Source organism: Pleurodeles waltl, chromosome 9 (genome assembly GCF_031143425.1).
Source record: "Pleurodeles waltl isolate 20211129_DDA chromosome 9, aPleWal1.hap1.20221129, whole genome shotgun sequence".
Classification (NCBI taxonomy): domain Eukaryota; kingdom Metazoa; phylum Chordata; class Amphibia; order Caudata; family Salamandridae; genus Pleurodeles; species Pleurodeles waltl.
The window spans coordinates 779,279,231-779,304,597 of NC_090448.1; the positions used below are offsets into that span (position 1 = coordinate 779,279,231).

The 25,367-nt window shown below is 43.2% G+C and overlaps 1 protein-coding gene and 1 long non-coding RNA gene across 2 annotated transcripts in view; one reads left to right on the forward strand and one right to left on the reverse strand.

Moving 5' to 3' along the window:
* Positions 1-12,088: 12,088 nt before the first annotated feature.
* Positions 12,089-25,367, forward strand: part of LOC138259964 (uncharacterized) — a 70,287-nt gene continuing 57,008 nt past the window's right edge. Inside the window, exon 1 of the long non-coding RNA XR_011198779.1 lies at positions 12,089-12,157. This is a non-coding gene — a long non-coding RNA (uncharacterized lncRNA). The remainder of the gene's footprint in view (positions 12,158-25,367) is intronic.
* The window catches only part of CDCA5 (cell division cycle associated 5), an 83,993-nt gene continuing 78,408 nt past the window's right edge, over positions 19,783-25,367 (reverse strand). Inside the window, exon 7 of the mRNA XM_069207975.1 lies at positions 19,783-21,524. Coding sequence (XP_069064076.1) covers positions 21,444-21,524 — 81 coding nt within the window. The 3' untranslated portion in view covers positions 19,783-21,443. The remainder of the gene's footprint in view (positions 21,525-25,367) is intronic.

Below are 25,367 nucleotides of genomic sequence, written 5' to 3' on the forward strand. Positions count from 1 at the left end.
AATGAGACCACTTTCAAGACATGCACAATATGAATCATTGAGTATTTTGGAACTTGTTGCCTGTGAAAGATTGTCAGCTAAATATGAGGACAGACTGCAGAAAGCAGATACAACACTTTCAAAAGCTAGGTTGGATGCAGAACAAAAGATGTGGAGAGCAGATATATTATATGGCATGCAGAGATCAGTATATTCAAACAATTCGGAGATGGAGAGAGAACAGCTTCTCTTATTCCACCTTTTACCCCTACACATTGCAGAACCTAATCAGATGTTAAATCAGGCAAGACCAGTTCTTGATGTGAGGTTTCCTCAGAGAACCCCACCATATCCCATGCTCAGATCAGATTCCAAATGAACACTGCAGTACCCCCACAAGATGAACCCCCAGAGAAATAATATTAGTTTGAAAGTATTCACAACACAGCAATCAACAGTTTGGTGAAATAGTTTGAGTCGACAAGGTACAACAGGATTGACAAATGGCAATACTAGAACTGAGGACACGTCAGTTTATGCGCCCAGATTGAAATTAGAAATGAATAAATTGATTCTAGGGACATTGGATATAGATCAATTAAAAACTTACACAGAAGACGAACTGCAGCTCATGTGGAAGGATGTGACTCAATGTGCAAGATAGGCTTATGAGAGATTAGCTTGATCTTGAAAAATCAAAACCCTTGAAGAGAAGTTACAGGTTAGAGTTCAGTTCAAAAGACATAGCTAGCATGAGAGCACCTGGAACTAATTTTCACATTACAGAACTGATCTCACACATACAAACATAGGGAACGTTAGACAAGTGGGAATGCAGATGGGCCAAGAAAAGAGATCAGAAGAAAGCAAAGACAAATGTGCCCCTGGCAGGAGAAAATCAAGCCAAGGGCAATGTGAAAATGATGCCCAGGAGAGAAATACCAGGTGGAGGTTCCGTTCACTTGCCTTGGAGTAGTAGTGGCATATTGTCACTCACCAATGATTACCCAAGATTGAGAGAAAATCTTGTGGCGTGGTACAAGCAGAAGGAGATATTTATGAAACTTTCAAGTACTTGTGGGAAGATTTGAATACATTGTTTGACATTGTGGTTCCAATTGATTTCTGGTCTGCGTGTAAAGTGTATTTTGATGTGCCTGAATGTGAACCATCGAGAGATCGAGTAACGGGTGCAGAGGTAATGAGCAAAGAGGTAAAAGGTATTACAAGGTGATTGAGCTCATGAAAAATAAAGTGCCCCAGGAAGATACTGATTGGCAAAAAATTAATAGATCAGCCCAGGAGACTGTAAGAATCGATTCATGGGTATTACAAGAGACTGTTGCAAGCTGTCAAGTATCAGTGGTAATGAGACTATAAAAACTAACGATACTGGTCATTTTGTGTTCAGATTTGTACAGAGACTGAGACCAGACATAAGCGAGATGATACAGCAGCACCTGATTTGTTGGCAGAATAAACCGAAGGATAAAGTTCTGCATTATGCAAAGTATTGTAGTGATGAGATAGAGTTGAAACAGAAAAAGCTGAAAGAAAAAGTCATGGTTTTGGAACTGAAATCTGCACAGGAAGTAAATCAGAATCCGCAGATGATGGTGAACAATAGTGCGATGCACGGAGTACCGCAGTTAGTGACAAATACTGTCCAGTCTAGAGGTAGATGACATGGTAGTAAGACAGATCAGATTGGAGTTGTACTTGATGTCCAGCCTTTGAAGACTAATCTGCTGCATGCGTGCGGAAATTTGGGTCTTTGGCGACAAGAATGTACAAGTGCAGAATCCTGGAGATGCTCAGACTCAAGGTAATAATCATGCTCAAATTCAAAGCGTTCTAAGACCCCAAGTTCAAAAGGTGAATGTCCCCCCAGGGAAACAGATGCAGGCACCACATGCCTTGATGATACAGTAGTAGCTGATTGTTTCTCAGCAAAATATGAATCAAATAAAGAATGCAAATGTAAATCAGGTAGCATCACAATTTCCCTTAATTGATTTGAGTGATAAGGAATTCATGGAAAGCTTTCAGTGACAGTTCTGATGATTAGGACTTCATCATATGTGGATCCATAGAGTTTGGCCTTATGTAAACAGAATCATGATGACCATGATGTGTGATTCTTGTTTGACATTGGACCTACGTGTTTCGTTGTTAGAACAGCTGAAGTACCAAATGTGCCCCTCTGAGGAAAGAGAATCTAGGTTGTAGGAGTCGCCAATAAGCAACTGATAAATCCTGTAAGAGTATGCCCTTGTTAAAATAGGTTAATTTGAAGATGAGCACCAATTTGTTGTTAGCAATTCAAGTCCTGTACGTCGGTTGGGACGTGAATTGTTGTGCAAGCTGAATTGTTCCATCAGTTGCACACCTAAAGGAATAGTGATTCTGACAAATGAGGAAGACGTGACCTGTAAAATTGTAGAACAATACCAGAGTGTCACATTGTAGCTAATGATGACATGTAATGATTTGCCCAAAGATGTGAAAGAAACCGTGACACCAGATGTTTTGGATTTTTCAGGAAAAGAAATAGGACTTATTAAAGGGTTTGAGCCCAATAAAATAACAGTAAAACCTAACACAGTGTATCCAAAAACACACCTGTATAATATGTTCCCAGAGACAATTGCTGAAATTAGCCCTTTGATTTATTGTTGGATTGAGCAGGGCATTTTAAAACAAATCATGTGAAGTCGCTGTAACTCTCTTATTTTAGGTCTGCGGAAGCCCAATTGAAAGTACCATATAGTTCAAGATTTGAGAAAGGTGGACAAGAGTGTTGTCCTGTGGTACCGAATCCTGCAGTGATTTTATTCCAAATTCCCTGTGAACTGAGTGGTTTACAGTCATTGATCTTTGCCAAGCTTATTTCTCTGTACCACTCCATGAGAAAAGCCAGCATTTGTTTACATTTACACCAGGAGTTGTGTTTTGGCAGGGTGCCAAACTTCTCAGGGGTATACAGAATCACTATCCATTTTCAATCAGATCCTGAAAAAGAATTTGGAGTCCCATAAAATACGCCACCATTCAGTCTTAATGCAGTACACTGACTTGTTGGTTGCATCAAACACCAGAGAAGCCGCAGGAAATATACATTGCCCTTTTGAATCATTTAGGAGAGAATGGCCATAAAGGTTCCCGTGCTAAATTGCAATATTACAAGAAGGAAATCCTTTATTTAGGTCATCACATTGAGAAACGTGTGAGGAAAGTGTCACATGAAAGAATAACAGCAATCATGAAAATAAATCCTCCAGAAGTCCGAATGTTTTTAGGAATGGTTGGCTACTTTCGTCAGTTGATTCCAAACTTTAGATGTGACTGATCCCGTACCATTGGATGAAAGTTGCATATGTGCCTTCACAAAGCTGAGAGAAAGCTTATGCCAAGCCACAGCTCTGGGAATGCCTAATTATAGCAAATGTTTTTCTTTGTTTTGCTGCAAGAGACATGGAAGTTCACTCACAGTTTTGACACAGGTGCATGGAAATGCAAAAAAAAAGAAGCCTGTGGTTTATTTTTCTGCCACACTTGATCCTGTAGCTGCAGCTTTGCATGGTTTGTTAAAAGGCATTGCTGCCTTCAGCGTCAGAGCAGTGTGAAAGCACTGTGATGGGACATCCACTGAACATATTTATCTCCCACTCAGTGGAGATTTTGTTAACCCATGTAAAATCCACTACCTGACAAGTGCCCGTTTAACCCAATATGAGCGAGTGACCATTGCCTCGCTGAATGTGAATATCAAGAGATCTAGTTTTAAACCCTGATGCCCATTCCTGTTGAAAGTGCAAGTGTCCGCAAAGATGAGGTTAAGCATGACTGTCTTGATGTGACTGAATTGTGCACCAAACCAAGACCTGATATTCAAGATGTTCGCTTAGACAAAAATTATGTCATGTTTGTTGATGGCTCTTGTTTGAGAGATATATAGGACCCTGAGAGCAGGTTATGTAGCTTGCGGTCTCAAGTGTGATAGAAGCCTCAAGGAATTGGTTGCTCTTACCAGAGCATGCTGTTTTTAAACAGCGTAAAGTGACAATATTCACTGATAGTCAAAAAGAAGTTGGTGTTGTTCATGCTTTCGGGCAGTTAGGGTCCCAGGAGGTTTTATGACCTCTGCTGGTTCCCCAATCCAATACTGTGACAAAATTTATCAATTTAATTCAAAGGAGCTTTATTGCGGCTACAAGATCCAAAAAAGCACGAGCAGTAATAAATACAAATAAATACACATAATAAAATTGCAGGTAAAGATGATAAAAGGGAGTAAAAGATAAGAGAAAATGGAAAAAGTGGAATAAAAATGGAATAAAATGAAATAAAATGAAATGCGCTGGGCAGGATATTGGGACAGACTAATTTGGAGTCTTTATCCAGAAGAGTTTTCCCTCCGACAAGCCAACTAGCTCCGAGGAATTTGGCGATGGCGATCACTAGCGTTGGCCTGGTGTCTGATCTGAGGATTCGCAGAGCTAGCGCAGAGCAGCGTACTCCCAGTAGTCTGCATGCCGGGGCCAGCCATTTCCTACGGGGGCAGTATACGCGGGCCAGGCAAAAAGGAGGTGAGGGAGATTCTCGACGGGGGCTTTGCAAGCTGGGCATGCGGTTGATTCATTGTGTGACCAGCTACTGGTGAAAAGTCTTAATGGGAGTGTTCCAATGCGGAGCTGGAAGTACAGTTTCCTTTCCCTTGGGGCCGTGATTAGGTCCCAAAAAGCTTCGTACTTGCATGACTCTTTTAGGTTGGCAAAGTCACAAGATAGTGTAGTGTGGAGTGCAGCCCTTGAGTCTTCGTAGTTGGCCATTTGCCAGTATAGTTTCTTTAGTTCGCTTTTCGAGGGAAAGACTGACGTGGCTGGTAAGTTCCAGAGATCATCGAGCCCGAGTGAGTAAAGTAAATCCTTGATGCATCGTAGCCAGGGGATTCTGAGAAGATGGTCGGCTTTTAGGATGACCTGTAGAGCTTCAGTGAAGATGTCGAGCTCCGGAGTGGTCCAGAGACGCCGCCAGTACAGCAAAGGTCGCAGGCGGGCTTTGTGACCAATGCGTTTGATGCCGAGATCCTTGAAAAGAGGGAACAGTGGGGTACTTTGCGGGAGGGACACAAGGTTTCTTAGGAAGTTGTTTTCAGCGGTGGTTAGGTCTTGGGTTTTGGTATAGCCCCAAAGTTCAGCCCCGTAAAGCGCTGAGGAAACGGCCTGAGCTTCGTATAGCTGTAATGCTGGGCGAATTGGTTTTGTGTGTGAGAGGTGGAAATCTTTTAGTAGAGCCCCAGTTGTTTGTCTTAATTTAAGGGCTTGTTTTCCTATGTGTGGCTTCCAGGACATGTTGTCAGTGAATGTTATGCCAAGGTAGCTGAAAATGCCCACCTTCTCAAGTGAGGAGCCCTCTAGAGTAAACTTCCCTTTGAAAGATCTGTGGGGATTAAGGGTCATTAATTTTGTTTTCGAGGCGTTGATTTCGAGTCCCTGTGATGAGCAGAAATGCTCGAAACACGCAAGGAGTTTCCTTAGACCACTGGGGGTCTTGGATATCAAAAGAGTGTCATCGGCAAAAAGTAAGACTGGGATTTTTTGTGTGCCAAGTGAAGGTGCGTCAGCCTGCAGTCTGAGGAGGAAGGGGACAATTTCATTGATATACAGGGAAAAGAGGGTCGGGCAAGTACGCAACCTTGCCGCACACCCCGGGAAACGTGGATTCTATCAGTTAGTTGGCCCTTTTTGCCCCACCTGACTTGTGCATAGTTGTCCTCGTGGAGTCGTATCAAAATGGCAAGAAGGTGCTCCGGGATTCCCATCCGAGAGAGAGTGACCCACAGTTTGTTTTCCAATATAATAATAGGAATCTGAGGGCTTGATCAGTGGTGGAAATCTTCTTTCGGAAACCGGCTTGAAGGGGGCTAAGGATATCGCGGTCAGTCATCCATTCTTCGATCTTTCCTAGGAGGCAGTGGCAGAAGACTTTTTGGACACAGGCAATTAGGCTAATAGGTCTATAGTTGCAGGGAAGTGATCTGTCGCCCTTTTTAAAAATTGGAATAACAATAGCCGCTTTCCAAGACTCGGGAATTGGCGCCCCGGATGCTATTGCGTTAGCTAGAATGGTGATGTATCTTGACCAGGATGCTAAGTCTGTTGGGAACAGGTCTGCTGGGACGCAGTCTGAACCAGGGGCCCTGCCGCGTTTTATAGTGCTTAGAGAGTAGGTTATATCATTTTGGGAAAACAACAGGGGTGCTGCGGTGGTGGGTGCTAATGAGTGAATTAGGTTGGGGCCCGTACAGACAGGGGTGGAGCTATCATGATCAGGGGAGTACAGACTACTAAAGTGAACTATCCAGTCGCTTGGGGCAATGTTGGTTGTAATGTCCAAACCACTAGTTTCTGGGCCTCGCGCTGCCAGGGACCAGAACAGACTATAATTCCTCTTGCGCACAGCGTCGCTGAGTGCTGTCCACCATTTGTTATCTTGATCACGCTTGGCTATGCGTATTGCAGATTTATAGGACTTCCTAGCTACGCGGGTGGCGGTGGGGTCCTTGGATTTAATGGCTTGAACTAGGCGCTTGTTTAGGGACCGACACGTTTTGTTAAACCAGCGGTGCCTGCCTATGGGTCGTTTGTCGTTGTGGGCTGGGGGTACTGAGAAGTGAGCTGCGATATCCCTAAAGCAGGAGGTGTGGATTGAGCTTATTTCCTTGTGGGGAGTTGCAGAACCTGCCTCTAGGCCCATTAGTGTGGATTTTAGGGTGTTATTGGCAGCGTTGATGAGTGCGGGCCGAGCCACGATCTTGTCCCATTTTAGGTGTCTTTTATTGTTGGCCAGGCTAATACCCTCGGTAGCTACTGCTGCGGAGTTAGACGTGGCTGGGAGATTACCTAGGGCTAATGTGTGGACAGAGAGGATTATGATCACTTTCAGTTCTTTCGATGATCGTCATATCGATGACTAGAGGCCATAATCTTATATCGAATAGGCAATAATCGATTCTGCTGGTGTGGTTGGTTTTGTTGTACGTGTGACTACCGTTGGGGTCTGAGTTGGTTCTGCCATTTAGCGCCCTGAGCCCAAACTCCATGGTCAGTGATTTGACCTGGATAGCAACCGACATCCATCTCTTGATGGGTGGGATTGACAGGGTGGGGATAGACCAGGCTTGATCTTCCTCGCGGGTGGACCTGAGATCGTCCCAGTCAAGGGGTTCGAATGTGACGTTGAAGTCCCCAGCCACAATGGTTTTGTGATGGCGGGGATAATTTTGTAAGAGGGCTGCGAGGGCGCAGAGGGTTTTGGAGACTTGACCCCCCCTGACCCCTCGAGTGTAGATATTAAAGATGTTCACCACAGAGTCAGGCCCAAAGGATAGACAAAGGCCTAACAGGTCGGGAGAGACGGTAGGTAGCTGTGATATATGGCAGCTAAGTGATGTTTTGATCCAGATTGTCAGGCCCCCTGAGGGCCTGCCTCTCGTACTGGCCACAGCGGGGATGTGAAAATTTGTGTAGCCTGTTCGGAAAAGTGGATTGAGTGACCATGTTTCCTGGAGGAGACATATGTCGTGTTCGTCAATAAAGGAGCAGAAGGATGGAAGGGGGAGAATAGATTTCAGACCTGCCACGTTCCATGAAACAAGTCGTACCCCAGATTGTGGCTGAATTATCCTGTCTGAATGCCTGGGGTTTGTAAGGTTGGCTGTCGGGGGTTGGTCTGACAGATGTGGTTGAGTGAGCAGAGATGGGTTGGTGCCAATGTTTGCCCGTGAGGCTTGCGGTGGTTGGTGATGTTCCTCTGTTGGGACTGGCCTGGTCCTGGTCCAGGAAGTGCGTGCAGGCCTAGGCAGCAGCACTTGGTTTGGTGGGCAATATGCCTGCAAGATGGGAGGAGCGTCGTTGTCATGATTGTTCAGTGGACCGGCAGTGGTCTCGGTGTCATGGGTAGGGGAGAGAATACATGGACAAGCAGTGGTGGGGTAAAAGAAGGATCTGCGGGTGATAGATGTTAGAAGGTTGCAAGGTTTGCCTGCACAGATTTAAGGGGAGGCTATGAGTCAATCATATTTAGCAAGAGAGGATAGGTTTACTGCTGGGTGGTAACTCGAGCACTCCTCGTGGAGCGTGGGTGGCTTGGGGTGTTTGAACTGGATGCGTGAGTGTGCTGGTGGGCTTGTTCTTGCCTCTAGGGCCACCAAATTGTTTACCATGGTCCTGTTCTTGAGTGTCAGTTTTAGGATATCAAAGTGAGTTCCCGGGTCTGGCCGTCGTACTTCATTAATTAGGTCCTCGCGTATTATGGATCTGCAGCCTCTAACATGGCGAATCCAGTGGATTGCCTTGTTTTTGATAGAGTCTGCCCCTTCCTTGCATGTCATTGTGGTTAACTTGGGAACGTTAACCATTAGAACTATATTACCTAAATGGGACTGATCAGTGGCAGGTTGTGCAGAGTATTTTGAGGCAGTATTGCTCGTGGGTTTGGGGGTTTTATGATAGATGTCTAGTGGGTTTCCTATGCCTGAATTGTAGAAAGAGGGTGTCTGGTGAGAGTTCGTGGTCTTTTCTCCGATGGGGTGAGGACCGACGTAGCTAGAAACTGAGGAGTTGGGCGGGTTTGTTGTGATGCCTGATTGGATTGGGTTTTGAGCAAGGTTAGTGGTGATCGTGTTGTTTGCGTGGGTTAGCTGTTTTACTATTGCAAGTAGGGTGTTAACCATATGCTTGAGTTCTGTGACCTCTTTCCTTAGTACTTGTATGCATTCAATATGCTGTGGGGTTACATGAGGGAAGTGCACATTGGTAGCTGCTGGCCCATCTGCCAGGGTGTCTGGGTTGGTGTCGTCGTGTGATTCAGGGATGTTGGTTAAGGGATTGAAACGGTTACTGAGCTGGATGGAGTCATTGGTGGCAAGTCTTCTGCTAGAGAGGGGGCGGTATGGGTGATAACATTCCTACTTTCGCACACCCCTGTAGTATCAGTGACTTGTTGCCCACGCTTCACGAAAATCTCAGCGATTTTCATGGGGCCGTCCTTCCTGTTAATTGAAGGCCCCCCCCCCCTCAGATTCAGTAGAAATAATTCCCTGGGGGCTAGTTAGTATTCCATTGCATTCGCCCAGGAGAGAGTCGATTTTATCCATGACGCAGCTGCTAGCTGCATGCTTATGCCTTTTTCGCTTGGCTTTTAGCACTACCCCGGCCCCTGCCTCTATTGCTTTCCTTTTGCCCATCTGGTGTTGGTGTAGGTGCAAGGTTGAACGATAGGGTGTCAGATTTAGTAGAGCAGCTGACTGGGGACACGGAGTTGACAATAGCAAATGGGACTAAGTCCAATATGGGCTTCTTGGGTGATAGATGTCAGGGGGGTGGCCCAGCCCAGCCTGTCGGCCGCTGACAGGCGCAGGACGGGCCCGCGGCAGGAGCGCGAAAGTGTTTATAAAGGGCTCCTGCCCCTCCTCTGGCCTCGCAGCGCTTCCCGCGACGGCGGGAGCGCGATAAAGATTTAAAGGGCTCCTGCCCCTCTTCTGGCCTCACAGCGCTTCCCGCGACGGCGGGAGCGCGAAAGTGTTTATAAAGGGCTCCTGCCCCTCCTCTGGCCTCACAGCGCTTCCCGCGACGGCGGGAGCGCGATAACGATTTAAAGGGCTCCTGCCCCTCTTCTGGCCTCACAGCGCTTCCCGCGACGGCGGGAGTGCGAAAGTGTTTATAAAGGGCTCCTGCCCCTCCTCTGGCCTCACAGCGCTTCCCGCGACGGCGGGAGTGCGAAAGTGTTTATAAAGGGCTCCTGCCCCTCCTCTGGCCTCACAGCGCTTCCCGCGACGGCGGGAGCGCGATAACGATTTAAAGGGCTCCTGCCCCTCCCCTGGCCTCACAGCGCTTTATCATTTGTTGAATGCATTACAGTTACCAGCAAAAATTGCCATTGTGAAATGCCTAGCCCATAGGAAATCAACTGATTAGGGTACCCGGGGTAATACCTATGCAGATGAAGTTACTAGGTAGTGTGCTTTTAGTTGTAGCTCCTTTACTGGAGGGTGGAACAGTGATACACAGGAAGAGACGAGCCACAATTTCTTGATGACTGCTAGCTTACTGTCCCCAATAGCAAGCCATTACCATGGACAGGCACACATAGGTAGAGACGCACTGATCAGAACATTTAGACAAACATGGTTTAATCCTAGGTTTAGAGTGTATGCTGAAGCCACGTCACCGATGTGTCACCTGGCAACAAACGAATTTGGGGAAACATACAGTTGTTACGCTGAGTCACATAGGTAGGTCAGGTGGACCGTTTAACAGAATACAGTTGGATTTTAAGGAGCTGCCAGTGTGCAATGGACTGAGATATGTTTTAGTTATAGTCTGTTTTTTTCACAATGAGTTAAGGCTTACCCACTAGGAGAAATGATAGTTTCATACTAGCGCAGCTGTTACTTGGAGAGTTGACACCTAGGTTTGGATTCCCGACTTCTCTAGAATCAGACCGAGTAACTCACTGCAACAGTGAGGTCATTAAAATGTGTGTGGCATAACAAGTTGAGCAAAGATTTCATTGCAGTTATCATCCATCCAGTAGCTTCAGGTCTGGCAGAACAGACAATTGGAACACTGAAGTCCAGACTAGCGAAATTATGTGCATCTACAACACTGAAATGCCCAGATGCATTGCTTCTTGTTCTGACGAGTCTCCGCAGCACACCTGACCGGAAGACAGGATTGTCTCCTCATGAATTCATCATGGGACACACTATAAGATTGCCAGCAGTGCTTGCAAATGCTATTGGGAACATTGCAGATCACTTTGTGATGGATTATTGCAAACTGCTAGCTAATGTGATGCGTTCTTTGTCTCATCAGGTTCAAGAAGCTACTGTACAGCAGCAACTGTGTCATGACCTATGTCCTGGTGACAGGGTTACGCTTAAGAAACATGTAAGGTGGAAAGTGGTCCTTGTGACGACAACAGGTGTGAAGTGCGCTGGTCTCCCAAAGTGGGTACATGCCTGCCACACTAGCAAAGGTCCAGGTACCCTTGATGAAACGGCACCTATGGCAAAAAGGTCGGTTACAGTGAGTGCGAGGGATCAGGTTACCCACACTAGTGGGGCTGTACAAGTGGCTGTAGCACAGACATGGTCTGATGGAGTTCTGAGTGAGTCAAAAACAACAACGACAGTGCAGAAGGCTTGAGGCAGAATTGGTTGACTCATGCAAGCTCGGATGCTCACAAAGGATCAGTTGTGCTAGATAAAAGAGTTGTACCTGGAGACAATTGGCCTAAAGAGGTGGTTTTAGACTCCCTTGAATTGACGGGGAGCAACCTGAGGGCTTTATTTGAGACCGAACAGCGCTGTGTGTTCAAACTAGAGAAACATACCCAAGGGCTAAACAAAGAAATCCCTTGGTCACAACTCTCACATTAAGGTGTACTAGTGACGATCAAACCACAGAGGTGACAAGCATCCCCCACCTCTGGTATTTATTTACGGCATTTTCCCACTTGTGGTCATGATTATTATGTGCATGTCACCACTGTTTCCTACATTTTTTTAATTTATTCTTTTTGTAGTTTACTCATTGTCCGATGACATGACCAAATATTTGCATGGCTAATAAATTGAGCATCTTTACATACATTATACTCTATTCATTGATAACTTATTGGGTGGTGATATTAGTTTTTTACCCCAAACATCCACCATCGAAATTGATATGCCTGTAATTTTCATTAGTGGCTGCGGGTACTTATTCCCACCCTTACATTATTTTTGTTGATTTTTGTACTTTCTGCTTCCACTCACCGGCCGACGACACTATTACTTGTGTGCTGCCACTATTAGAGCATTTACCTTAAAATTTCTCTAGCCTTTGACTTTTGTGTGCTCTATTACTGACTTCGGTTGATGTGACTCGCAGTCTATACCTTGTATTAGATGGACTATCAAATACGAACTTCTACTAGTCCGGTTTCCCCTTTCCATGACTCTGTTAATGGGTTACTTTTCTCCACATCCTTTTTTTATGTTTATTGTTCACACCATGTGACTTGAGGGAACCTATCAACAACCAACTCCCGGACCCGACTTCCGGATTCGAGAGTCTTCTTAACGGGGCCGCCCACGTTTTAATTCCATCTTCAGGAACGCTGCCCTGGGGTAGGTCTACAGCTGAGGACCAGATGCATGCTAGCAAGTACTGGTCCATGTGTGTGTGAGTCTCGTCTGTCTGGCTCTTGGCTTCTTTTCGGCATAGGGCCCCTATCATAATATTAGACCTCCGTCTAGCAGACGACTTCACATACTGACATTGACAATTAGTAAACCTTCCGAACGACTTGAGGGATCCAGCCCGGTGGATACTGTGACACAGGTTTTGAAATGCAGCGCAACACAGACGCCTAGTGGGACATTTTGTAACGACAGTGCGACTTGGGCAGTTGCATTTCGAAGCGAGTGAGTTCCGGACAATTGTGAATCCTTCAGAAATGTTGCCTTTTCATACGACTCCGCGCATGATTATTCTTGAGCTTAGTATTCAGTACTCTCTCTCCGCTTCATTAATGACGACTCAGGTCTGAGATTCGTAGTTAAGTCTCCCCCTTTCGTTGCCTATCTCCCCAGTGGTTAATAGTTGCCCCCTCCCCTTTTTTGTTTCCAAAGGTCACTAAGCTATTGCATTTTTTCTGACATGTCATAAGATGTGATTGGTGGTTACTGGCTTATTAGGGAGGGATGTTTTCATGCTGGGTTTCCAATGACTAGGATTCCCCATATGTGTGGATGTTTTTTCTAGCTAGTCAAGGTATCGGAGGTTCCCTGAATACATTACACCTGTTATACGATGCACTTCATATTTCAGCAATTTCACCAATATTTTGATGACTTATCTTTTTATGGTTTTAGCGATTGCACCTGTCTCCTGGAAAGCGATTCCTAGGGAGCCGTATTCTTAATTCGGGACGGTAATCCATCACATTGACGCCTTTCCACACTAGCACTAAGTTCACTTTTTGCCCACTGAATGCCACTCACATTTGTGTGTGCATGGAATGTTGTGGCATACATCAGAAGTGTGATGTTCTGCCACTTTTTACCTTTCTGTCCGCAGGGCAACCCCTACTTTCTAAGACTAGCCTGATGTGCAGTTTGATAAAGTAAGTGACCGTAGCTTAGTAGTCTGACATTTCCAGACTCATTGAGGTCTTCTAGTTATAAAAGGAGAAGTAATTTGATTGTTTTGGTCCTGAAGAAGCATTGTTGGATCCCTCTGGACCCGTGAGACCCAAAACATGTTGACCCATTGAGATAGGGTGTAAGGTAATGTCCCTCCCCTTTGTTGTTTTGATTGAGACAGTGGTTGAGCATTATCTCTATCAGCACACTCCACCTGCTTTTTAATCTTTGCCCTAACATTTTGTTGATCTAATAAATGTATGATGAAAGAGTGGGTTTGAGCCAATTTTATCACTTCCTGCTCTCCTATCCTTGTTGCTCTTGTAAGGCAGCATTGCCCGTCTTACTATTCCTCAAGGCACACAGACATTAGAAAAAGATCTCCGGCAAAGAGACCCCTTTATGGGGAGCCCGCCAGACATTGCAGCGCCGGTCTGACGAGGAGCATGCCCAATGATGAAGCATGACATCCAATTGGATGTGTGAGGGCTTTTGCTTCTAACAGTAGGGTTACCCTGTGTCTTCTTTCTTCTTCGTTTTGCAACAGTGTACCTTACACATTTGCTGACCATATTCGGGAGACTGTACACTGGAACATTAATTTCCCTTGTCCCCCCCCCCCCCCCCTTTTTTTTTTTTAAGCAACACTAAAGAGATAACTGCCTGCTGTACAAGTACCATCAACTATTGCTGAAGAAGTTGACGAGTTGGGTCAAAGTGAAAGTGAAGCTGAGAGTCAAGTAAATAGAAACTCAAAAAGAAAAAGAGTGCTAAGCATAACATACTTAGCACCTGAATGGACATCTTATTCTGCTGATGACTAGGAACAGAATTGTGATAATCTGAATCCAGCTCAATATTCTTGAGATTAACAATGAGATTTCAAAGTTAGGTTCCAATGCAGGGTTAGTTGATGAAGAGGGACGTTACATTTTTGAATTGATAATCAGTGATTGTGAACTGTGCCTTTATTAGAGACATTTGAACTTTCAGTAGAAGTGTTTGAGCATTTGCAAGTAAAGAAAACTCTTGATGAACTTTCTAGAAGATCAAGGAATAATTGCATTTTTTTTTTTTTAGACTTTTTTAATTGCTTTGCTCACAAATAAAAAAAAAGGACTGAAAAGAGTGATAAACAAAAGCTGATTTGATTTTTTGGATTTTGAATTTGGATGTTTTGCTCTGGAATTAGAGAATTTGTGGAATCTAACTGCAATAGAAGTAGTAAGTGTAAATATATATGTACAGGTTTAGCAGCAGTTACAGTTATCATGGTTGTATTATTGTTTATAGGTTTGAGTTTGCCCATAGCAAGTGATCCGGATCAGATTGCACCCACACTTGTTTTGAATTTCGTAAATTCCTTTGCAGATCAAAAGTCTTTTCTCACAGATGAGAAGTATTTGCACACTGATAGTTCTAAAGGTGATTTATCAGCAAATGTGTATTATAAGTTGTTGTATGAATACGTTGAGACAATGGAAGTTGGAAACTGTTAGGTGTGTACACAGCTGCCATCATTAATTAGTGAAGGAATTACGTTATCACCAGCATTATTTCTATTCAAATTATGATTCAGTGTTTTTAATTCGCCCTGTCATGAAACATTTAAGTAGTATTACAAACGCAAATAACATTGATTATGTGGGAGGTTTCATTGAACCTACTTTGACATTTGGAACAGTATATGCACACAAGAATAATTTAACCTGCATTCTTACTCCTGTGGAAAAGGAATTCATTGGAAAAGCAGAGGAGAGAAGGAGAGCAATAAGAGCCAAAACAGAAAGATAGTTTTGCCGAATTGGGAGAGAGATGCACCATAGTCAGTGGATGGAAATCAAGGATTCCTGGCTTTTTTTTATGTATATACAGGTTGAAATCAAAGACTCACACACGTTCTGTTGGTACTAGTGAGCTGTTGTTTAAAGGTGTTTGGATGCTTATGCTTAATGGTCAAAGACCTGCCATACCAGGTGTCTATTTCATATGTGGGAAAAATGCCTATTACAAGCTGCCAAAAGGCTGGTATGGTACGTTACCTGGGAGTAGTTATTCCAAAGATTTATCATGTGGAACATTTTATTCATCCAGTTTGGAGTGAGAAATCAAACTCCAGAGTAAAAAGTGGAGCAAGTGCTTGAGAAATTATAGGACATATTTTTGGTGCCATAATTCCATCAGTAGGTTTGATCTTGAATGACATCAAAATAAGAATGAGGTCAACGATAGTAGATACGTTATCTTCAGACACTGCTAATACCATATTGTTAATCGACACATAAATGGTAGCTAGGAGATCAATAATTTTGCAAAATTGCCTTGCTTCAGACATATTACTCGCAAAGGAAGGTGAAATATGCGAAATGCTACATGTGCATCAATGTTCTACATACATCCCGGACAATAGTAAAAAGATGAGAAAGTACTTTTCAAACATGGCGGACTTGAAAAAAGACCTGAAAGAACAGACAGCAACAGGTGCATGGGAAGCTGTGGGAAGTAGTTTTACAGCAATTGGTAGATGGTTGGAAATCTGGGAAGAGGCATTGTGGGAACCATACTGAGACTCCTATTGATAGTGATCTTAACAGCCCTAGCTGCAGCTGGACTTTACCTATTATACAATATACTGAAGAAGAGAACTACAAATAGAGAAGAGAGAGAAATGGAGACTAGGAGTAGCCTGTATTACAATAACGTCAAGCAGTTAGAGGATTTCAGAAGACCTTACCGGAAATGAACCTCTGAAGTTTTATGCTGTCTCACTGAAAATGAGAGTGGGAGTAATTCACAATGGCATAGTTGTTATCAAAGGGTGGCGGAGGGCTGATGTAGACTAACATTTAGTAGAGCCCCTAATCTCACAAAGGTCATCAGAATGTGATAGTTTATGTTAATCACAGTTTTAATGGCTAAAATGTAGAAAGCTACACTGACACGCAATTAGATGTGCAGTTGCTTGTATTCCAGAGATTGACTTAGGTGGCATGTGAATTAAACAACATGCTATAAAATTAAGCTTTACACTAAGTGCATATGGAAACTATATTGAATTTTTAATGATTAAAAAGTTAAACCTGTGTAAAAGTGAGAAGTGTACTCCTTTGTTGTACCTAATGAAATGCAGTAAACAAAGCTTTCTTGTTTGACATTAAATGTATTACTCATTAATAAATTACTATTGATGCAAAATTTATAATTTTGCATATTATATGTGTTTTATTCAAACATATCCACCTCGAAAATTCAATTCGCCCACGCACTATGGCGAGTCATATTTTATCAGGTCAAACTATTTTTAGGACCTACTCGTGAGTTGACAACAAACAGGTGCTCTGTTGAGTCAGAAAGTGAAGGAGGCCTTTAAATCTTCTTCTTGTCACATTCATTTGCTCTGTGTTCAAAGACCAGGCTCAAAAGTCAGTTTGTCTTACAATTAATTTTCCTTTTGACTGCAGAGTTCCATCATTTTGACAGTTTTTTCCTAACAACATTTAAATAGCCAAGTCAACTGTATCAACATTTCAAAATATATTTCAGTAGTTGTGAAAGCCCATTGTTTGTACCTCTGTGGGCCAAAAAAAGATGTGAAAACAAATCCAAAAACTTTACTTGGTGAAGTGCAAAGAATAAATGTTTTCAGAAATCCGACTGTCATAGATTTGTTGATAAATTGTATAGTTTTAGCAGTAAAGCTGCAAGTTAGTGGGAAGGTTTTTGGACTTTTCATGGAAATGTTCTCTCTGTAAATGACAATGCAACCACATCATGCATTAGTAATATATTTGTTAAAAATTTGTGTTTAAACATAAACCTAGAAACACTTTTTCCCAGGAGGCAACGCTATTAGTAAACTAAGAGGCAAGTAATGGATCTTGTGTCCGCTATATGTGGGCTAGATTCTATTTATACATGGAGAAAACATTTTGTCAATTTAATCAAACAAGTGTTTTTTGTACAGAAGAAACGCTGAGCCCACATATTTGAATGTACACTCATATGTGAGAATAAAGAAAAAGGTGACTCTGCAAAGTAAAATATTTGCCTAGGAGCACACAATTGAGACCGGTTTACAGGTCAAGTACATTACAGTTAAGGCTGAGTAGATTATTCAAGTTACTCAGCCTGCAGGTCTAGTAAAATTTTTAGGATTTTCCGAGGCCTGCATATTAATTAAATGCATTATTCTAATTCCCCTTGTACCGTTCTAGAAATTCTGAATCATTTCGTAACATGAACTTTCTTTAATGTTATGTTTTCTTGAGAATCTTAGTTAATTGGTAATAGGCTCTGCTGTTTAGGTATAGAGAGAAAGTAGCATAGTATCCTTGACGGAAGAACATTGGGCGAGATGTACGACCGGTCACAAATTGGGAGTCGCAAAACCAAAAGTACAACAGTGACACGGATTGCGATTCCCAATGGGGGTCGCAAATGATCTACCTCATCAATATTCATGAGATAGATCACAATTTGCGATCCCATTGGGAATGGCCACACTCGCAGGGATGGTGGCTGCTGGGGACAGCAGACCACCATGTCTGTGACTGCTTTATTAAATAAAGACATTTTTTGGGGGTTAAAACGCAGCCTGTTTTTCTTAAAAGAAAACGGGGTACATCCCCAACAGAAAAATTAAACGTTTACTTTTCATATTTTCAGAGTAGGCAGTGGTCCCTAGGACCACTGCCTGCTCTGTAAAAATATTTTGCTCCCATTCACAAAGGGTAAGGGGTCACGTGTGGACCCCTTCCCATTTCCGAATGGGTTAACACCAATTTCAAATCGTTATTAACTGCGACTGTTTTGCAACCGCATTCACGGTCACAAAACAATTATACATTCCCCTGCGAGTAGCAATTAGGAAGGAACGCCCTCAAGACGCCCCTTCCTAATTGAGAGCCGCAATCCCTATTTTGCGAGTCAGTAATTGCCTACTGACTTGCAAAATAGCAACGGTACAACATACCTGCCCATTTTGCGACGCAAACGGCGATTTTCACCATTTGTGAAACATAAGACTCACATTGTTACAAATGTGCTTGGAGTCACACAGATGAAAGATGTTCCCATGACAATCCTGGGAAAGAAATGTTAAATTTCAACTTGGAATCTGGTGATCAATGTCTATTAGATGATGCCCATTCAGCGTGACATGAACTGATACCTATGACGAGTCAGAATGCTTTAGGAATTTAAACATATCGATGGACATTGGATCTTTGCAGCAGTGCTGATCAGTCCCGAGTAGTTCTCAGCAGTTCAGCAGATCCTAGCAGTCTCCGGATGCTGTCCTGGTGCTTGCTGACGAAGATTCCCTGAAAGCTGTATCCTTGGAGAGGTATCTGCCTCTCTGCAATTGCCCCTTGAACTGCCTTTTTAGAATTAGAAATCTCTTTTATTTTCCCTTCAGACGACTCTTGATCGAGCTTGTTATATGTTGACGATTTCCCTTTTTTCTTATCTTTTGCCTTAGTCCGAGATTACATTTTTTCCTAATTATTTTTCTCTTTTTATGCTTTTTGTATTTGGCCCCCATGTGTTTCTCCCCACACATGTATTTCCCTGATTTGCTTAGTTGTCGGGTTGACCTGTGCCCAACCTAAAACTGTCTCTCCTATTTTGAACTGACTGATGATTGTTAACTCTCAGCAACGTATCATCTCTGTAACTTCAATATTCTTGTTCATGATATGCATTATCCCTCTTGAATGCTTAGTTGTATTAATGTTATATCAACGTCTTGGTCAACCCATAGTGATTAGGTATCTTTTCAATTTGTTTTTGTGCATGATCTACATGACTTGGGGCTTGTGTTTGTAATTAATTCCATAACTTTATTTCATGATTGGAGTTTTCCTTCCGTGGCTGTATTGTTCATGGTATTTAATTTGTTTGTAACTGTATTGGAATTTTGTTGATGGTTCTACCATGCTACTTACTGGATCCAAAGATTCATCCACCTCGAAGAGCACTGATTTCTGCAAAGGATGAAAATGCCACAACAAAAGCAAGCAGTGTGCAGACATCACCTCGGGGTCAAGCTGCACATACAGTACAGGCAGGAGCGTGACAGACTTTGTAAAAGCACCAGCTCACATGGGAAGCTTCCCATTTCTCTACAGGCCAGTCCACATCAGAAAACACAAGTATGCACTTGCAAAAACAACTGGTCTACATATATCCTTATGTCAGATACATACTTGCATTAAATCTGTTCTAAGCAGAATTTCACATTAGAATGTCAAATCTAATGAGTTCATTACTGCCATTGTTTTCCAGTGGGCTTTATGGGTAAAACAGCTATTGTTTATATTACACAAGGTTATACTTTTCCACCATCTATACTGGAGACCATTTGGGTTCACACACACACACACACACATATATATATATATATATATATATATATATATATATATATATATATATATATATATATATATATATATATATACATACATACACACACCCCCCCCCCCCCCCGAACCCCCCCCTCTTTTTTTTTTTTTTACTACGATACACACCCTGTTTTGCTATCTAAAAGGAGAAACACAAATTTTTCAGAAACCTAAAATAAAGATAATTCAGTAATGGGACAGAAACTAACTAAAGGAAATATTTATTACAATTTAATACATGCCATGGCTGCCACTTGAGGAAGTTGGGGAGGTTTCAGTCCTCGTTATTACTCCAAAGGAAGCAATTGTTTACCACCTGGAACAAAGAAAAATACCATCTCGGATCAAAAAGATGGCAACCAACAAACAGGCTGCTGCAAAACAAACTCTTGTGATGTTCCTCATATACCCGAGGCATTTCAGTACAACCCTTCCTAAAGCATTAGAACAAAAATATTTAGTCATATGCACTTGATAGGCCCTTATGTTTATAGGGCATGTAAAAGTGTTACTGATCGCTGAGTATATTCCATCAACTTAAGTGTTATGGAGTCAGTTTAGACGAGGGCACCGGCACTATAAAAGGTACTAAAATACATCTATTCAATAGAAAAGTCAAAAGAACACATCAGTGATTTAAGCTAGTAGCATAAGCTAGGTTTCCAGTAGCCAGAAATCGCCCAATGCTAGGCAGGTTATCATCTCCCTTATCAAGGAGTCCAGCAGTTATTATATTTTATTTTTGTGACAGACGGTAGTAGCTTGAGACACTGATGCACTTTGATGTTGCCTCATGAACAGCTTTAGGCATGCAGTTCGTCCCTTGATAGTTGCTTTGATCCTCAAAACACACCCTTCAGAACATTAGCTTGTTTCACTTTCCACGAGCCTGTTTTGTGGTGTGTTCAGAAGTTCTCTGGTGCTCTGCAAGTCCTCCTGATCTCACCTTGCATGGACATCCTGGCCGTAGTTAAATTGTGGCAAAGATAACTTGTACAGATGGTGGCTGCAGCCAACCACAGACCAGCATCCTCAGGACTGCAGACATTAGCCGCAGTGTCTATGCTTCCTATCTTCACACTGAGCGAATGCTCTTCCTGCTACCTCGTTTGGAGACAATGCTTTAATTCATGGAACATCTTATGTTAGCTGAAGTGGCCAACGGTTTAAGACCAGAACTACTTATAGTTAAAACACACTCCAAAAAAAAAGTCAACAAATGCAGATTTCACAAAGAGAAATCTACCATCACTGTGGTTTTCAAACTGTACTTAACAACACAGCATCTAGGATATTTCACTGCCTCTACAATGTACCATGCCATTAGAATTTGCAGAACAGTCTTGAGGCAGCTTAGTATATACCAGCCTTGGTACGCTAAAATAATCCATGTTCCTTCTACTTAGCAACTGAAAAGAAAATTCGAATCAGAAGTCATGAATAGTTGATCATTGCAGCAGTTTGCAATGCAACAGCTCTATCATCACTAAATTAAACCGTTCAGCATTTCCTAACCCATAATTGGAGCTAGTCAGCAATTTCATTGGAGCCTCGTTTGAAAAATCATCATGGTTCATAGATGGGCAGTAATCTCCAACAGTTCAGAAGAGGCACGCAACATCGAGGTCCCCAAAGACTACACAAGTAGCAAAAGAGCTGGAGCAATCTTCCACAACCAGATCCCTCAAGACAAATAAATGAGACCACTAATAATGGGGAAAGAGTCAGGCAGACCCAACTTGATTAGTCAGTTAGTAAATATCCACAGGGTACATATTTACAAGCAACCTGCTCCGAGAGCTTAAGGGCGTGAACAGTCATGCGTAGTTCCTATAGCTAAGAGAAGGAAAACAATGCCCATTCACTCATTCCACCAATAGGTCAAACTTCTCTGCTTCCTCAAACTGTGCGTTCATCTGGGCAGCCCACTCATCCAGGTCAGATTTCTGAAACAAGAAAGAAATAAGAAAAACAGTCAGCGTGCTACTTTTTAGTGCCAAAGCTGCAAGTAAATGGTTTCCAATATTGTTTCAAGGTTATGACCCAGAAGGCTGACATCTTACTGTTTTGCTTTCTGTTGTGTGTTGATGTTGGGCTTGGTCCATGTTTTTTTTTTTTTATACAAACTTCTGCTTTTAGATTAAACACTAATTTTACAGCAGGGAATATTTTCAAACACCACCCTACTTCTTGAAATGTATCTGTACAGCTTACACCACCCATTCAGGTACCTAGAATTAACACATTTGTTAACAGAACACAAGACCGCTGATCCCAGTTACACGTTTCACACCAGTGTCTTGATGCGATCTTAGTCACCAGATTCCTCTCCTCTTACAAATGTGATGTACAACTCCAAAACAGAGCCACTGTTCTTATAGTGTTCCATTGTGGATCAACTTTGTGGGGAAGGTTGTGGTTTTGAGTGGGCTTGAGAGTGGAGTGGCATTGAGTGGATGCAACTAGTCTAAGTGAGTTGCCCTATAGTGCTTCAAAGCCTCGTACTATATACATGCAGTTATACTACAAGGTTACCAATTATCACGACCTGCGTTCTATGTAAACATCTACTGCCTTTTGTCTGAGAACTGGTTTGTCTAGAAATAAATGCATTTTCGTCCAGAACGGTCAAGTGGGCAATGGAGCAACTTATATCCTACCTGTTGGAGATAAAGAAGATGGAGCAAGGTGGTGGCAGTGTTGCAGGGCTAGACTTTGGGTGAGGGGCACTGAGAGAAGTGGAATTGAGTGGAGTGGCACTGAGTGAAGCAGAGTGGCACTGAATGGATTGGAGTGGCGCAGCACTGAGTGGAGTGAAGCAGCATGGAGTGGGGTGGAGTCGCACTGAGTGGAGGGGCAAGGCATCCACTGGACTGGACTGGACTGGCATAGATTAGACTGAAGTGGCACTGACTGGATCAGCTTTGTGGGGGAAGGGAGTGGCCATTCACGCTGCACACCACTTCAGTCTCCATTTCCTCAATTGGTCATTTCCACTACTCCAGTGTCCCTGTAAAGCCCTAAAATTAATCCTGTAACTGCTCAGAACGGCTTCACTTTTTGCACAGCACCAAAGCTCTTTAGCCCTAAAAGGCCATCCCTGTGACCTACTGACTTTAACCTTTACAACAATAGTATTCGTTGCCAATAAAGTTTGATTGGGAAGCATCAAAATGTAGTCGTCATAAGATTAATTTAATGTGCAATTTTGAATCAAAAAGTATATTTTTCTTGTATTGAATTAAGTATAAAATATGTACTTTTGGAAATCATATAGTGTGTTATGTATGATGCCTTGTTTTGGTCCTGAGATGGCTGCAATTAACTAATTCATGGTAATATATTGTTAGAAATTGTTTTTTTGGTTGGCTAGAGTATGCACCTAATCCAGGCAGAACCCACCACTCTAGTCAGCGCAAGTAAATTACCTGTGCACACCCCTTGGTATCTTGGCACAGAGCAGTCAGGCTTATCTCCAGAGGCAATGTGTAATGGGTTTTCATAACACTCACATCAGCGACAGAATAAATACACCACAAAGGAGATGCCACACAGGAGTACATATAAAAAATAGGTTTATTATATTGTAAATATATCTCATAGACCAACAAAAATACAGAGCATAAGTACCGAGTATATTATGCAGTTACTAAAAGAGTACTCGTTATCCTGATGAGAGAAGAATCAACCTGATATGCACCATAACATTAGTGAATATTTAGCGCAAGAATCACAACAGGCTAGGAAATAGACATATAAATCTCCACATCACCATAAATGCAGGAATCACAAAATAACCCTAGGAGACAGACCGTAGCGCATCTGCACTCCTAATGTGCATTAGACAGTAATTAGGGGGAAATCTCATGTAGGCCACAGGCGCACCTGCGCGCCTACTAGTAGCAATATGGTAATTTGTACCAAGTTCCTATTGGCGGTTCCTTGCTGCACTCAGAGGCCTCTGATGAAGCTCTCGCCTTGTTTGTGGAATAAATCAGGACGAACAAAAAGATAGTGCAACCCTCCCACACGGTACGTTCCTCAGAGAAGGACACACTAAGCCAATGAACACTAGGGGAGACTCCACCAGGTACCCTGTTGCCAATTCTCACAACGCAGCTGCCTGTGAGCATGCAGTGCAGCTGCAACAGCCCGGTACATGTTCCAGACAGGCCACCAGCGTCAGAGATCCCAAGAGGCGATCTCTAATCCAAGGGCGTGCTGCTCCTTTGGACTGGAGGCTCATCATCAGCGAAGGTGCCTGCGCGCCCCACCCCTTGGCTTTGCTTGGCAACGGCAGCTCCTCTCGGGAGGGGGTTCTCTCAGGTACCTCGGCTCAATGCCTCTCCTCTGAAGGTTTCATTTTCCCAGTCAGGAGGGACCGTACAGGAGAGGACACAGACCCTTATCAGTGAGGTAGGCCAGAAGCGCTCAAATCACACTATCTGTTAGTATCACATGCAATGCACAGTGCTATTCCCGTGCTGGGGCTAAAACTATGAATCACTTGCCTGCACTGGTTCAGGCAGAGAGCGCATTCAGCCAGAAATCCTTTATTAGCATCCCTTGTTGTCGGGCTCACATATAATCAAAGTCCCGGAGCAACGGTGTATAAGCACAAATTTTAGGTGGCCCTGAACTGGTAAATAAAACACGGGGGCAGAAAGCAAGCCCTGGATGAACACCTGATGAAGGTAGGAGGTAGAAGGTAGGAGGCCAGCACATAAGGCAGTTTGGCAGAATGGTGGTTTCTCCAGACAGCTGTCCTCTGGCCGTGTGCAAATTGTAGAGCCAGCTGGTTACAGGGCCCATGCAGTGTCTGGTTGGACCCAAAGGCAGGGAGCAGCTGGCAGCAGGGCAACAAGCAGAAAAGCAATCCAGTGAGCCCTTTAGCACACCCAACAAGTAATAGGCAGAAGGGCAACAGCAGAAGAGCAGTCCAGATGAGTCCTTAGCACAGCAGTCGTCCTGACGGAGGTTCAGTCCCAGTTCCAAAGGTGCTCTCCAAACATGGGGTCACAGCCCCTGTACGTATACTCGAAAATGTCTTTGTTCAAGAGGTGACTTCAAAGGAACCTTTCAAGTGTAACAACCCCTTTCAACACAGCCCTGGCTCCAGACATCAGCAGGGGTAAATCAGCCCTTTGTGTGAGGACAGGATACAACCTATTGACAAGCAAGATGTGAACAATATCGCCCTGTCCCAGCCCAGGAAGATTATTAGTATGCAGATGGCTCTCCTATAAAATAGTAGTGTAAAATTAAAAAACACCAGTAAGCAGGATACCTCACTACCATTCCAAGTATACCAAACATGCAAACGCTAAGCCTTTCACATCAGAATTACTACTTCAAAATATATAAGTTAATTCCCAATGCTAACCTATGAGAGGAGCAGCCCTCACAGTAGTGAAAAACAAAATAGGCTATGTCACTACTAGAATATGCAAAACATAAAAGAGCATGTCCTATCTTTTACATACACAGCACCCTGCCCATAGGGCTACCTAAGGCTTACCTTACGAGTGACTTCGATGTAAAGGGTAGGGGAGGGCGGAGGGGGTCTGGTGGGGGTAGAGTTAGGCCTTGGCAAGTAGTTTGAAATGCCAATTCAATGTGGGAGTAAACTGTACGCAGGTCCTGCAATGGCAGGCCGAGACAGGTTTTAAAGGCTACTTCTGTTGGCGGCGCAATGATTGCTGCAGGCCTACTAGCAGCATTTAATTTACAGGCCCATGATCTATGGTATATTACTTTACAAGGGGCTTACAGGTAAATTAAATGAGTCA